The sequence below is a fragment of the Nicotiana sylvestris genome, chromosome 5, assembly GCF_000393655.2.
Source record: "Nicotiana sylvestris chromosome 5, ASM39365v2, whole genome shotgun sequence".
NCBI lineage: Eukaryota > Viridiplantae > Streptophyta > Magnoliopsida > Solanales > Solanaceae > Nicotiana > Nicotiana sylvestris.
The window spans coordinates 171,262,319-171,277,203 of NC_091061.1; the positions used below are offsets into that span (position 1 = coordinate 171,262,319).

Here is a 14,885-nt window from a genome sequence, read left to right on the forward strand (position 1 = left end):
GTTCTTTCCAAGCCAGTTCCACATCTTTCCAGATCCTTTGTCAGAGCAGGTATCAGAAGGTTGACAATCCCCAAAATTCTCGGACCTCTGATTGGGTTAGATGGAGATTTGAATCGGGGTTTTGAAAGGTTGTTCGCCGACGTCAACATGATAGAAGCTGGAGAAGGTTCCAGTAGGGCAGATATACAGTTTGTGGGGCCTAGGGCCAATATCAACAATTGGACAACTACTCTTCCTCCTACCCGGAGGGAGTCTTGGTAGTAGGCTCTGGATTTTCTTTCTTTTTTTCTGGATTATTCCAGAGTTGTAATCCAGTTTTGTTTTATTTTTGTATTCGACAAAAGCGTGAAACTCTGTTATCCCGCATTTTAATAAAGTGAAAGTTTTCTCTCTTTATTTTGTTTTAATTCTGTTTTCTTCTTTTCTCTTTCTGAACAGTTCTCTTTATACTGGTTCTAATGACATGGCATGCACAACGGATCTTCAACCTAGTCTAAAAAATCAATCTGATTCCGAACTAATTGTACAAGAGGTCGATTATGATGATGAATCGGAATACGATGAGGATGAAGCCTTTGAAGAGATAAACAGAGAATTAAGCCAGTTCGAAGAGAAACCCAAGCCCAATTTGAACGACACTGAAGCTGTCAATTTAGGGGATGCAGACGATGTCAGGCAAACCAAAATAAGCATCCACATTGAGTCGAACATCAGGAAGGAACTAATCAAAGCACTCATTGAATTCAAAGATGTTTTTTCATGGTCGTACGATGACATGCCGGGTTTAAGCACCGATCTAGTGGTTCACAAATTGCCCACTGACCCGGCGTGCCCTCCCGTCAAGCAGAAATTGAGGAAGTTCAAGACAGATATGAGTGTGAAGATTAAAGAATAAGTAACCAAGCAGCTGCAGGCAAAGGTTATTCGGGTCACTCGATATCCTGATTGGTTGGCTAATGTAGTGCCAGTGCCGGAGAAAGATGGGAAGATCAGAGTGTGTGTCGATTACAGCAATTTGAACAGGGCAAGCCCCAAGGACAACTTTCCATTACCCAACATCCATATCTTGATCGATAATTGTGCCGGACGTGAGATCGGGTCTTTTGTAGATTGCTATGCTGGGTATCATCAAATTCTGATGGATAAAGAAGATGCGGAAAAGATGGCATTCATTACGCCGTGGGGGACTTATTGCTACCGGGTAATGCCTTTTGGCTTGAAGAACGCTGGGGCAACATACATGAGAGCAATGACCATGGTGTTTCATGACATGATACACAAAGAGATTGAGGTATACGTAGATGATGTGATCATAAAATCTAAGCGTCAGGAAGACCACGTGGTAGACCTAAGGAAGTTTTTCCAAAGACTTCGAAGGTACGACATTAAGCTCAACCCGGCCAAATGTGCATTTGGTGTTCCGTCTGGAAAGCAGTTGGGATTTATCATCAGTCGGCAAGGCATTGAGTTGGACCCGTCAAAAATCAAATCCATCCAGGAATTGCCACCACCGAAGAACAAAACAGAAGTAATGAGTTTATTGGGAAGGTTGAATTATATCAGCAGGTTCATAGCTCAACTCACGGCAACTTGTGAACCCATTTTTCGGCTACTGAAGAAAGATGTTGCGGCAGAATGGACGGAAGAATGTTAGGAAGCCTTCAACCAAATCAAGGGGTATCTATCAAACCCACCTGTGTTGGTCCCACCTGAACCAGGAAGACTGTTGATTCTCTATCTAACGGTACTGGAGAATTCATTTGGTTGCGTAATGGAGCAACATGATATCACAGGAAGGAAGGAGCAAGCCATCTATTATCTCAGTAAGAAGTTTACGGTCTCTGAGGTTAAGTACACTCAACTTGAGAAGACGTGTTGCGCCCTAACTTGGGTGGCACAGAAGTTTAAACATTATCTGTCATCATATACTACTTATCTCATTTCACGCTTGGATCCACTGAAGTATATTTTCCAGAAGCATATGCCCACAGGGAGGTTAGCGAAATGGCAAATATTACTCACGGAGTTCGACATCGTCTATGTGACGAGGACGGCCATGAAAGCCCAAGCATTGGCCGATCACTTGGCTGAGAATCCTGTTGATGAAGAATATGAGCCATTGAGGACGTATTTTCCTGATGAAGAAGTGATGCATATAGATGAGTTGGAATTATCTGAGGAACCAGGTTGGAAGCTCTTCTTTGATGGAGCCGCAAATGCGAAAGGAGTTGGAATAGGAGCGGTACTTATTTCTGAAACAAGACATCATTATCCTGTTACGGCACAACTACATTTATATTGTACCAATAACATGGATGAATATGAGGCATGCATTTTAGGCTTACGGTTAGCTGCAGACATGGATGTCCAGGACGTCTTGGTCTTGGGAGACTCGGGCCTCCTGGTGCATCAAATCCAGGGTGAATGGGAAACACGGTATTTGAAGCTTATACTATATCGACAATGTTTGCACGATCTGAGCAAACGATTTCGATCAGTGGAGTTCAGACACATCCCGAGAATTCACAATAAGGTTGTCGATGCTTTGGCCACTTTAGCATCGATGTTGCACCAGCCAGACAAAATTCATGTTGACCTATTGCATATACAGGTTCGTGATCAGCATGCTTATTGCAACATGATAGAGGAAGAAATGGATGGTGAGTCATGGTTTTATGATGTCAAGGAATACCTCAGTATAAGGATATACCCAGAGCATGCCACTGGAGATCAAAAGAGAGCCATTCGGCGATTGGCAAATGGATCTTTCCTCAGTGGAGGAGTGTTATACAAAAGAACACCAGATTTAGGATTGCTGAGATGTATAGATGCTGGTCAAGCCACGACAGTGATGACAGAGGTACATGCGGGAGTTTGTGGGCCACATATGAGCGGATATGTATTGGCGAAGAAGATTCTTCGAGCAGGGTATTATTGGCTCACTATGGAGCGTGATTGTATCAATTTCGTGCGAAAATGCCATCAGTGTCAGATACACGGAGATTTGATTCATTCTCCGCCAATAGAATTGCATACAATGTCAGCACCATGGCCATTTGTTGCATGGGGCATGGATGTCATTGGACCGATTGAGCCGTCAGCTTCCAATGGTCATAGGTTCATTCTGGTCACCATCGATTATTTCACCATGTGGGTTGAGGCTAAAACTTTCAAGTCGGTAACCAAGAAGGCAGTGGTGGATTTCGTTCATTCCCATATCATCTGTAGATTTGGGATCCCCAAAGTGATAATCACGGACAATGGCGCTAATCTTAACAGCAGTTTGCTGAAAGAAGTATGTCAACAGTTCAAGATTACACACCGTAATTCCACCCCGTATCGTCCCAAGGCGAATGGTGCGGTTGAGGCAGCCAACAAGAACATAAAGAAGATATTGAGGAAGATGGTAGAAGGGTCCAGGCAATGGCACGAAAAGTTGCCATTTACATTGTTTGGATATCGCACTATTGTCTGCACTTCGGTAGGTGCAACTCCTTATTTGTTGGTATACGGAACTGAAGTAGTGATACCGGCAAAAGTAGAAATTCCATCCCTCCGGATTATCGCTGAGGCTGGGATTGATGATGATGAATGGGTCAAAGCCTGATTGGAGCAATTGAGCTTGATTGATGAAAAGAGATTGGCAGCAGTATGTCATGGCCAGTTGTATCAAAAGAGGATGGCAAGAGCATATAATAAGAAGGTGCGTCCCAGGAAATTTGAAGTAGGACAGCAGGTGCTGAAACGAATCTTGCCACATCAGGCCGAAGCAAAGGGCAAGTTCGCCCCGAATTGGCAAGGGCCGTTTATTGTGACCAGAGTGTTATCCAACGGCGCCTTATGTCTGACAGATGTCGAGGGAAGATGCATCGACATGGCTATCAATTCTGACGCAGTCAAGAGATATTATGTGTAATTCCTTTGATTGCAATTGATGTTTGTCTGTTTGTACTTGGCATTTATCGGAGAATGAAATGACGGAGGCAATTATTTCTTCTATCCAAACACGTTAACCTTTGCTTCCCCCTTTGAGCCTTATTTATTCTTTCATACCCCTCTCTTGGAATCACTAATGAAAATGAAAAAAAAGGAAGAAAAAATAATAACAAAACAAAAAGAAAAGCCACAAGAAAAAGAAATACAAAGGAATCGAATGAACTACGTTCGACCTGATTCCTTAAAAAGGATACGTAGGCGCCTCACGGCTCGGTCATAGTATAACAAAAATCAAAAAATCCCCCAAACAAGAAAACGGGGGCAGAAGTTACGTTTTAAATTGTGGAAAAAGGTTTGATTCCAAGAGTTGTAATGTTTTACCCATTAAAGTTATCTTGAATCTTTTGATATCCTTTTCCTTTTAGCCCCACACAAAAACCCATATTTGATGTCCAAAAAGACCTCCCGATCAGTATTTGTGAGATGCCGAGTAGGCAAATGAAAGCCGAGAATAACACACTGATCCCCGACTGAAAGAGGATTATGAGCCGACGGAATTGATAGCCAAAGGAATCCCCAGTAGAGAGAATCTTAGCGGCAACACTCCAATCCCCAGCTGAGAAAGAGAAAATAAAATGAGATAGTCTTATGGTGAAAACCTTCATAGGCACCAGAAGGTGACGGGAGTTGAGAGAAATGAGAGAGTCTTATTAGTGAAAACCCCTCGAAGGGCACTATGAGGCGACAAGATAAGATTGGCAGAAAGGATCCGTCGAGGCATCAAGTAATGCAAAAGTGTTGATTTGGCAAAAAGAGTTCGGCGCCTGCATATCCCCTAGTGAAATGAGGCCACCATAAAGATTGATTGATACAAATAGACTGGGTTGATTAATCCGGAATGCACGACATAATCGTTGGTATCAGTTATATCATTCAGATAAGTCCTTTTCCTTTTCTTCTCCCCAGCATTCGTTCGGAAAGACTTCTTCTTTTTCCATCTTTTGAAATCATCACTTTTCATTTCTTTTGTTTTAAGAATTTTTCCTCCAGCAGTTTGTTTTGAGAAAGATTTTTCAGAGCTTACTAACAGTTGCCAAAATGGTGCAAAGCAAAATGCGAATAGGACAGGCCAAAGATAAGGCGACAAAGCGAAAAGAAGTTTGTCACAAGACCAAATGATGAATGGGTCTAGATTCCAAGAGGACCAAATTTCCATGGGAAGTTGGAGAAATACAGAAAAAACAACAGTTGAAAAGTTATGGATCAAATTCCAAGAGGATCCCCAGCAGATTTGCGAGATGCAGGAACAACTCCGACAGATTATCGACCAAGTTCCGTGATGGTCGGACAACACAGAGCAGGGAAGGAAGAGAAAAGAAAAACCATCCCCAGCAGGAATATCATCCCCAGCAAATAATATCATCCCCAACAAGTTTTGTAATAAAACGCAAAGCAGGGAAAGGAAAAAGGGAAAAACCATCCCCAGCAGGAGTGGCACAACCACTCACCACATTTTAAACTAACAAATTTTTCTTTAATTTGAAGCAGGGAAAGGAAATGTTATTGACAGCGGGAAGACATGGCCACAAAGAAGATTATCAAACTGGGGCAGAAAATTTTCTCTCATTGCGAAAATTTTCTTGAAATCAGATACCCACTTGGGGAAGATGGAAGATAACACAAGTTTTGAAGGAAGTGGAATCCCCAGCAGTTTACGGGAGAAGGCAATACAAGTTTTAAAGAAAGCAATATTGGAAGAAGCAAGATAACCCAAGTTTTAAGGGTAGTGGTCTTTGAATCAGTATCATCCCCGTCATTGTTAAAAGGAAGAAAGTAACTAGTCTTAAAGAAGGAAGATAATTCCCCAGCAGTGTTATCCCCGGTAGGTTTTAGAGAAGTGAAAACACCAGTTTGAGGGAAGTAATTGATGATGAAGTCAGGAGCCCGCCTGTAGAATGGAGGTTGTTAAATTTTAAGTTGGAGTCAGGAGCCCGCCTGGAGAATGGAGGTTGTTAAATTTTAAGTTGGAGTCAGAAGCCCGCCTGTAGAACGTAGGTTGTTTATGTTTTAAGTTGAAGAAGTCAGGAGCCCGCATGTAGAACGGAGGTTGTTATATTTTAAGTTGGAGAAGTCAGGAGCCCGCCTGTAAAATGGAGGTTGTTAAATTTTAAGTTGATAAAGTCAGGAGCCCGCCTGTAGAACGGAGGTTGTTATAATTTTAAATCGAAGAAGTCAGGAGCCCGCCTGTAGAACGGAGGTTGTTATATTTTAAGTTGGAGAAGTCAGGAGCCCGCCTGTAGAATGGAGGTTGTTAAATTTTAAGTTGATGAAGTCAGGAGACCGCCTGTAGAACGAAGGTTGTTATAATTTTAAGTCGAAGAAGTCAGGAGCCCGCCTGTAGAATGGAGGTTGTTAAATTTTAAGTTGATGAAGTCAGGAGCCCGCCTGTAGAACGGAGGTTGTTATAATTTTAAGTCGAAGAAGTCAGGAGCCCGCCTGTAGAATGGAGGTTGTTAAATTTTAAGTTGATGAAGTCAGGAGCCCGCCTGTAGAATGGAGGTTGTTAAATTTTAAGTTGATGAAGTTAGGAGCCCGCATGTAGAACGGAAGTTGTTATAATTCAAGTGTTGAAGTCAGGAGCCCGCCTGGAGAACAGAGGCATACATTTCAAGTTTCAGAAGTCAGGAGCCCGCCTGAAGAACAGAGGTATTAAAATTCAAGTTTTAATTTTCAAATTCTTATCAATATCTGGTAGTATGATGCTCAGCCACCAAACGGGGGCAAGAGATTTTCTTTGTTGTATCTGTTTTGCTGAAGTCAGGAGCCTGCCCGGAGAACAGAGGAATACATTTCAAGTTTTGAAGTCAGGAGCCCGCCTGGAGAACAGAGGAGTACAATTCAAGTGTTGAAGTCAGGAGCCCACCTAGAGAACAGAGCTATCATGATTCAAATTGTAGTTTTCAACTTCTTATTAATATCCGATAATGTGATGCCCAGCCACTATGAGGGCAAGAAAATTTCTTCGTGGTGTTTTTTTTCTTAGAAGTCAGGAGCCCGCCTGGAGAACAGAGGAATACATTTCAAATGTCGAAGTCAGGAGCCTGCCTGGATAACAGAGGGATACATTTCACGTTTTGAAGTGAGAAGCCCACCTGAAAAATAGAGAAGTCAGGAGCCCGCCTGGAGAACAGAGAAATACCTTTTTAAGTCAAGTAGTCAGTAACCCGTCGGGAGAGCGGAGGAATACAACAAAAATCAAGAGGAATAAAACAAAAATCAAGAGAAATACATTCAAGATCAAGAAGTCAGGAGCTCGCCTAGAGAGCAGAGGAAGACGACAATGATCAAGATAGAGACATTTAAAGGATCAGTAGTCAGGTACTAGCATAGCGAGAGGGAGATCATTTCAAGACGTCGGTGCAAAGCGGCAACAATGGATTTCACCGGGAGAATACAAGTCAACATGGCAACAAGAGTTGCAAGATCGAGTTTGAAGATGTAGATAGAAATCTTGTAACTCATAGTTGATAGACTTAGTTATTTTTTATTTTTTTCATTTTGATGTAATAACAGGACCGCGGATCAGAACCTCGACGGAACGGCACCTCGACTGGCTCTCCACCTCAGCATACTCAATCATCTCACTCACTTCTGAACTACACATGACCTGATTCCTTTATAGCCAAGGATATGTAGGCAGCCCAAATACCAGGGCTCGGTAACATTTCCCTTTTCTCTTAAGTTTTGGTCTCTTTAAATAAGGGTCGGGTCAAAAAACATGTCTAGTCGTTCTTTGTCTGAAAAATCTTATTTTAATTAAAGAGGGACAGCTGTAGACATGTAATTTTTGACCTTCCCCAAAAAAATTTATATTTTTAGCACGTAAATATTTAATTTAGGCCTAATATAGCTATTTCAACTCATTTTAACTCTTTTATTTTATTTTCTTACAAGAAAAATAAAAATTACAAACAATTATTTTAGTTTATGTACTATTCATAAAAAATAATTTTAAAAAAATAGTACCTTATTTTTATCTTTATATAATTTCAAAACACAAAAATAGTTTATATTTAGTTTAATTAATTAGGATTAGCTTTGGTATTGTGCAATATTTCTATCTTATTTTAAAATTCATTATGTAGTATTTCAGATTATGAAAAAATACAAAAAATATATATAAATATTGCATCTGCATTTTGAATTTTATTTTACATTTTTAGATTAAGTAAGTAAGTTGTTGTTGAAAAAATAGAAAAAGATCATAAAAAATAGTCATGTTACATTTTACTCTTTATTTCCAAATTTTGGCAATTTTCTTTTAATTTGGTTTTTAATTAGTTGTAATAATTATTAGGGTTAATTAATTTAATTGTCTAAGATAATTTGGGGATAGAAATTAATTTAGGTTTTATTTAAAAAAAATGAAAAAAGAGTCTTACCTAACTAATTAGGAAGCTTCTATATTGGTAGGGTAAAACTAACACTAATGAAAATTAAATAATAACACTAACTAGTGGATAATTAAAGAAGTTAAAAGTATAATTTGTAATGGAAGATGCACTAATTTGATGCCTATTTAGAGATTAGAGAGCTGAAGAAAGAGGGAGGGGGAAGTTAAAAAGATAGAGAGAGAAAAAAGATGGATTCTTCTTAACAGAGACAGGGGGTATACACTCGATATACAGTCAGTATACATTCTATATACACTAGAGATACTCTCGATATACACTGGATATACACGGACAGCCAACGAAAAGAGGGTTTTCTTCCTCCTAAAAATTCTACATCTAGAGCTTAACATCTACCATGAAAGAGCCATGATAGCTCATCTTCTCCACCTGAAAAACACCCCATAAAACGCCCCAAATAGTCCACTTCCAAAACTGTTCCGGCGAGTTTCGAGGTCGTCGAAGAACGTAGTTCTGAGGTTTCCGGTTCGAGGTCTCGATTTTGTTTGCAGTTCTTGTTTGACTTTGCCGTTGTTGTTTTGTTTGAATTTGGAAGATAAGGTCAGCTCCTATTTTCTAGCACTTTGATAATACTACTGTATCAATGTTGATCTTCTCAGCTAGTTTGGTTATTGTCGATTTTGCATCCCTGTATTTGCTTGATGTAAAATATTTTATTATATTTGGTTAGTTGGAAACGTGAGTTTAAGTTGAAGAACTTTTGATTTATTTGAAGGTTGCTAAAGTAGTACATGATTTCCCTTTGAATTTAAAACTCATTATTTAGAAAGTAAACAACAAAAGCTATGGAAATTGTTAGCTAAAGTTGAAAAGTATTGCTATTTATATCATTGTGTCCTTTAGATGTGTTTTAACGATGTGTTGTATGTAGTTTTCAAATTAGTGCCTTTATTTATTATATTAGCGGTTAACTTTAAAGATGCCTGAATGATGTGATGTATCGTATATCTACTTGTGAAATGGCCATGTTTCATATTATTAAATCCTATGAATATTCTCACAATATTTTGTCAATAAAGAATTTGATATCTTTTGATCTCTTCTATTTTGGTTTCACCTGAACCTATGTCAAACAATTTTGATATGCTTGTTTTCTGCACATATTGGAGCAAATGTTTACTTTAGTAGTAATGTACCGCAGATGTATCCACAATAGTTCTCCTATTAAAGATGGTTTTCCACAATATATTTTGTTCTTAATCCATAGCCCGCATATAACTAATTTTAATCCTTTAGAAATCGAGGCGTGCCATTAGTTGAATTTTTCATGGTCCTCGCAAATTTGAAAGTGCGTAGTTGCTTTAGGCGCGTTATTTTAATAATTTATCTTCCTAAACTCGGGTGTGCATTTAGGTGACCCAAATCTAAATCTCAACAATGTTGGATAAAATACGTCAAGGACCGCGGGTGCATTTATGTGACGGGATTCAAGACGTGTTTTAGATGACATTGAATTTTTCTTAAAAATTTAAATAAAGAAAAGTGGTTTAAGTTAAAATCTGCACATAGGTTTAAACATGTACTAAAATCAGATAATAGGCCAATTATAACAGTTGAGCGACCGTGCTAGAATCACGGAACTCGGGAATGCCTAACACCTTCTCCCGGGTTAACAGAATTCCTTACCCGGATTTCTGTGTTCGCAGACTGTAATACAGAGTCAATCTTTTCCTCGATTCGGGATTTGAACCGGTGACTTGGGACACCATTAATTATCCCAAGTGGCGACTCTGAATTTTAATTAAAATAATCCCGTTTCGATTGTTACTTAAATTGGAAAAAACTCTCTTTATTATACCCTCCCCGGGGTGTAGGTGAAAAAGGAGGTGTGACAATATGCTCCTTGATATCGTGGAACCACGGCTCACCATCAAGCTCTTCTTCTATCGCATTACAGTAAGCATGCTGATCACGGACCTGAATATGCAAAGGGTTAACATAAGTCTTATCTGGATGATGTAACATTGACGCCAAGGTAGTCAAAACATCAGCAACCTCATTATGGATCCTTGGAATATGCCTGAACTCTACTGATCGAAACCATTGACAAAGGTCATGCAAACATTGTCGATACGGTATGAGTTTTATTCCCGTGTTTCCCATTCCCCTTGAATCTGGTGCACCAGAAGGTCCGAGTCTCCCAAGACCAAGACTTCCTGTACACCCATGTTTGCAGCCAACCTCAAACCCAAAATGCATGCCTCGTACTCAGCTATGTTGTTAGTACAATAGAAATAAAGTTGAGCCGTAACAGGGTAGTGATGCCCTGTTTCAGAAATAAGTACAACCCATATCCCAACGCTTTTCATGTTATCAACTCCATAAAAGAAAAGTTTCCAACCTGGCTCTCCAACTGGTTCTAACTCATCAATATGCATTACCTCTTCATCAGGGAAGTAAGTCTTCAAAGGCTCATATTCTTCATCTACTGGGTTCTCAACCAAATGGTCGGCCAATGCCTGGGCTTTCATCTTAGTCTGGGTCATGTAGACGATGTCAAATTCTGTGAGCAAGATCTTCCACTTTGCTACCCTCCCTATAGGCATAGGCTTCTGAAAGATATACTTTAATGGATCCAAACGAGAGATGAGGTAAGTAGTGTAAGATGACAAATAATGCTTCAGCTTTTGTGCCACCCAAGTTAAGGCGCAACATGTCCTCTCAAGGTGAGTGTACTTGACCTCATAATATGTGAACTTCTTGCTAAGATAATAGATGGCATGCTCCTTCCTGCCAGTGATGTCATGATGACCTAGCACACAACCAAGCGAATTGTCCAAAACCGTCAAATACGAAATGAAAGGTCTCCCTGGTTCTGGTGGGACCAACACAGGTGGGTTTGACAAGTACCCTTTTATCTTATCAAATGCTTCTTGTCACTCATATGTCCACTTGACCGCAGCATCCTTCTTCAGCAGTTTGAAGATAGGTTCACAAGTTGTCGTAAGCTGAGCAATAAACCTACTGATGTAGTTCAACCTCCCTAATAGACTCATCACTTCAGTCTTGTTCCTTGGGGGTGGCAATTCTTGGATAGCTTTGATCTTTGATGTTTCCAATTCAATACCTTGCCAGATGACTATGAATCCCAACAAATTTCCAGACGGCACACCAAATGCGCACTTTGCAGGATTGAACTTAAGATTGTAGCTACGAAGCCTTTGGAAGAACTTTCTCAAATCTCTGACATGGTCAGACTGCTTCCTAGACTTTATGATCACGTCATCCACATAAACCTCGATCTCCTTTTGTATCATGTCGTGGAATATGGTCGTCATTGCACTCATGTAAGTTGCCTCAGCATTTTTCAAACCGAAGGGCATGACCCTGTAACAGTATGTTCCCCATGGCATGATGAATGCCATTTTTTCTGCATCTTCCTCATCCATTAGAATCTGATGATATCCCGCATAACAATCCACAAAAGATCCAATCTCATGTTTGGCACAATTATCAATCAAAATGTGGATATTTGGCAGTGGGAAGTTGTCTTTTGGGCTTGCCTTATTGAGATCACGGTAATCAACACACACTCTGGTCTTACCATCCTTCTTTGGCACATGTACAACATTGGCTAACCAAGTGGGATACCGCGTGACTCGAATGACCTTTGCCTCAAACTGCTTTGTGACCTCTTCTTTAATCTTTACACTCATGTCAGTTTTAAACTTCCTTAACTTCTGTTTGACGGGAGGAAATACCGGGTCAGTGGGCAATTTGTGAACCACCAAGTCGGTGCTTAGACCCGGCATGTCGTCATATGACCATGCAAAGATGTCTTTGTACTCAAACAACGCTTTGATTATCTCTTCCCTGAGTTGTGGTTCAAGATGGACGCTTATCTTAGTTTCTCTAATATTATCGGAGTCCCCTAAATTGATTGCTTTTGTATCACTCAGGTTAGGCTTGGGTTTTTCTTCAAAATGGCTTAATTCATTACTAATCTCTTCAAGGGCCTCATTCTCATCATATTCTGATTCATCATCACACTCTATTTCTTGAATTATTATTTCAGAATTAGATTGGCTTTTAAGACTGGGCCGAAGTTTCCTCATGCATGTCATGTCATTGAAACCAGCATAAAAAGAACTGTACAAGGAAGAAAAAAAACAAAAATAAAAACTATCAGGAATGATGAAAAAGGGAAATAGCATTTCATTAAAATTAAAAGATAACATGGTTTATACATCCAAGCTGATGGAACATAGAATCTGAATTACAACCCTGGAATAATCCAGATAAACCGAAAGAAAATCAAAGCAAGCTACCAAAACTCCTTCCTGGTGGGGAGATGAGTATCTTCCCAATTGTTAATCTTTACACTAGGCCCTACAAATCGCACAACCGTCTTGCTAGAACCCTCTCCAGCTTCCACCATGTTCACATCATCGAATAGCTTCTCGAACCTTTCAATCAACTTTTTATCAGGACCAACCACAGAACTGGGAACTGTTGTTACTGGGCGTTTCTTGGTGTCAGGCCTGACAAATGATCTGGAGAGGCGTGGGACAGGCTTTAGGAGGACCCATGCCCTCTATTTCAACTTTCTGGCTCTTTTCACGTCTGCAACTGTGGGCTTGAATTCCAAACCAAATGTATCCAAGTTTTTGGGGAGGGACACCGGCTGTACGATACCTTGCAGAGATGCACCCAAACCCTTGCCAGGTACAAAACCATTTTTCAACATTTCAACGGCTACCATGACTGATGCGGCAGCTACCTTCGGAATTGGAACACACTTCCCTTCTGGAATTTTCTCTACCGACACCATGTCAAAAACGTGATAAACCCATGGCCCCTTGTCATCTTCAACCTCAATGAATGGTACAATGGCATCACTGTGAGCGCACAATTTATCCTCGTTGTGCACAATGATTTCCTGTCTGTCCCATTCAAACTTGACCATCTGATGCACTGTAGATGGGACTGCTTTGGTAGCATGAATCTAAGGTCGACCCAACAACAGATTGTAAGAAATAGCCACATCTAGCACCTGGAACTTCATGGTAAATTCAACTGGTCCTATTGTCAGCTCGAGCACTATGTCACCTACTGAATCTTTCCCTCCACCGTCGAACCCCCGAACACAAATACTATTCTTGTGAATTCTTTCATCTTCCACTTTCAATTTGTTCAGAGTGGAGAGAGGGCAAATGTTTGCACTAGAACCATTGTCGACCAATACCCGAGTAACTACGGAATCTTCGCATTTCACCGTAAAATAGAGGGCTCTATTGTGCTCAGTACCCTCCACGGGAAACTCATCATCCGAAAAAGTGACTTTGTTTACCTCAAATATCTTGTTTGCTATCTTTTTCAAATGGTTTACTGAGATTTTGTCAGGAACGTGAGCCTCGTTTAGGATTTTCATCAAAGCTCGATGGTGCTTGTCTGAATGGATTAACAATGACAACAGTGAAATCTGAGCAGGTGTCTTCCTCAACTGCTCCACAATGGAATAGTCTTGCACTTTCATCTTTTTCAAAATCTCTTCTGCCTCTTCTTCGGACACAGCTTTCTTCACTAGCACTGGGTTATCTTTGGAGGTTTTATCTTTTCTTAACTCCTCGGGGGCAAAGCATCTCCCTGACCGAGTCAATCCATGGGTCTCATAGACTTCTTCCTTGACTTCTTTTCCTTTGTAAGTTACTGTCACCCGCTCATAATTCCACAAGATGGCCTTGCTGTTGACTATCGGTAATTGAGTTACCAGCTTGATAATGACAGGATCTGTGCGGGCACCCTCCACAATTACAACAGGCTTTTTCGCCACTCCTGGCACAACCACTTTTGTTCTTTCTTGTTTTACTGCAACATCACTTAAGGTCCCCTTCTTGACTACCGCAGATGGTTCAATATTTTCCCCGCTCAACCTGATCACTGATTTCTCACTTGTTGACTTTTCAACCGGCCTAGCTTCACTGGGTCAAATCATCATGACGGTCTGCGAAGGCTTCTTAGGCTCCCCTTCCTTATGCACTATCTCGATCATATTTGTCTCATGATAGGCCGGCAATGGGTTCTGGTTGATATTGGGCGCCTCCAGAGCTTGGACTTCAATCCGATTGGTATCAATAAGCTCTTGAATAGCTGTTTTCAATTGCCAGCATTTCTCTGTGTCGTGCCGCGGAGTACCAGAACAATATTCGCAACTTACAGAATGATCAAGATTTCTCGGGGTAGGATTTGGCAGTTTTGGCTCGATCGGCTTCAGCATATCCAATTGTCTCAGCCTGTGGAACAAACTAGCATAGGAATCTCCCAAAGGAGTGAAGGTTTTCTTCTTCTGCAACCTCTCATTCTTAAATGCATGATTGGGCTAAAAACCTGATCCATGAGGGTTTCGGTAAGCTCGTGGGGGGTAGATAGGCATTTTGTCGAGCTGGGTAGGTATTCTGTAGGGCTAGTGCATGTCGTTGTGCGTGGGCAGGGGGTTGGCTATATGTTTGGGCGTGGTGGACAGATAAATGGGGGTCT

General features: G+C 40.7%; 1 protein-coding gene across 1 annotated transcript; it reads left to right on the top strand.

The window, feature by feature from the left end:
* The first annotated feature begins 2,311 nt into the window (after positions 1-2,311).
* Positions 2,312-3,607, top strand: LOC138869656 (uncharacterized). The gene is made up of 2 exons (XM_070147289.1): positions 2,312-2,660; positions 3,486-3,607. Exons 1-2 carry the CDS (start codon positions 2,312-2,314, stop codon positions 3,605-3,607), a joined length of 471 nt encoding a protein of 156 aa, XP_070003390.1.
* The last annotated feature ends 11,278 nt before the right edge of the window (positions 3,608-14,885 follow it).

Bases quoted from the DNA above. Each gene is read 5' to 3' on its own strand.
- LOC138869656 (XM_070147289.1), top strand. From the start codon at position 2,312: ATGGATGAATATGAGGCATGCATTTTAGGCTTACGGTTAGCTGCAGAC. The intron at 2,661-3,485 runs GTGAGTCATGGT...GCACTTCGGTAG, and splicing joins GATAGAGGAAGAAATGGATG to GTGCAACTCCTTATTTGTTG.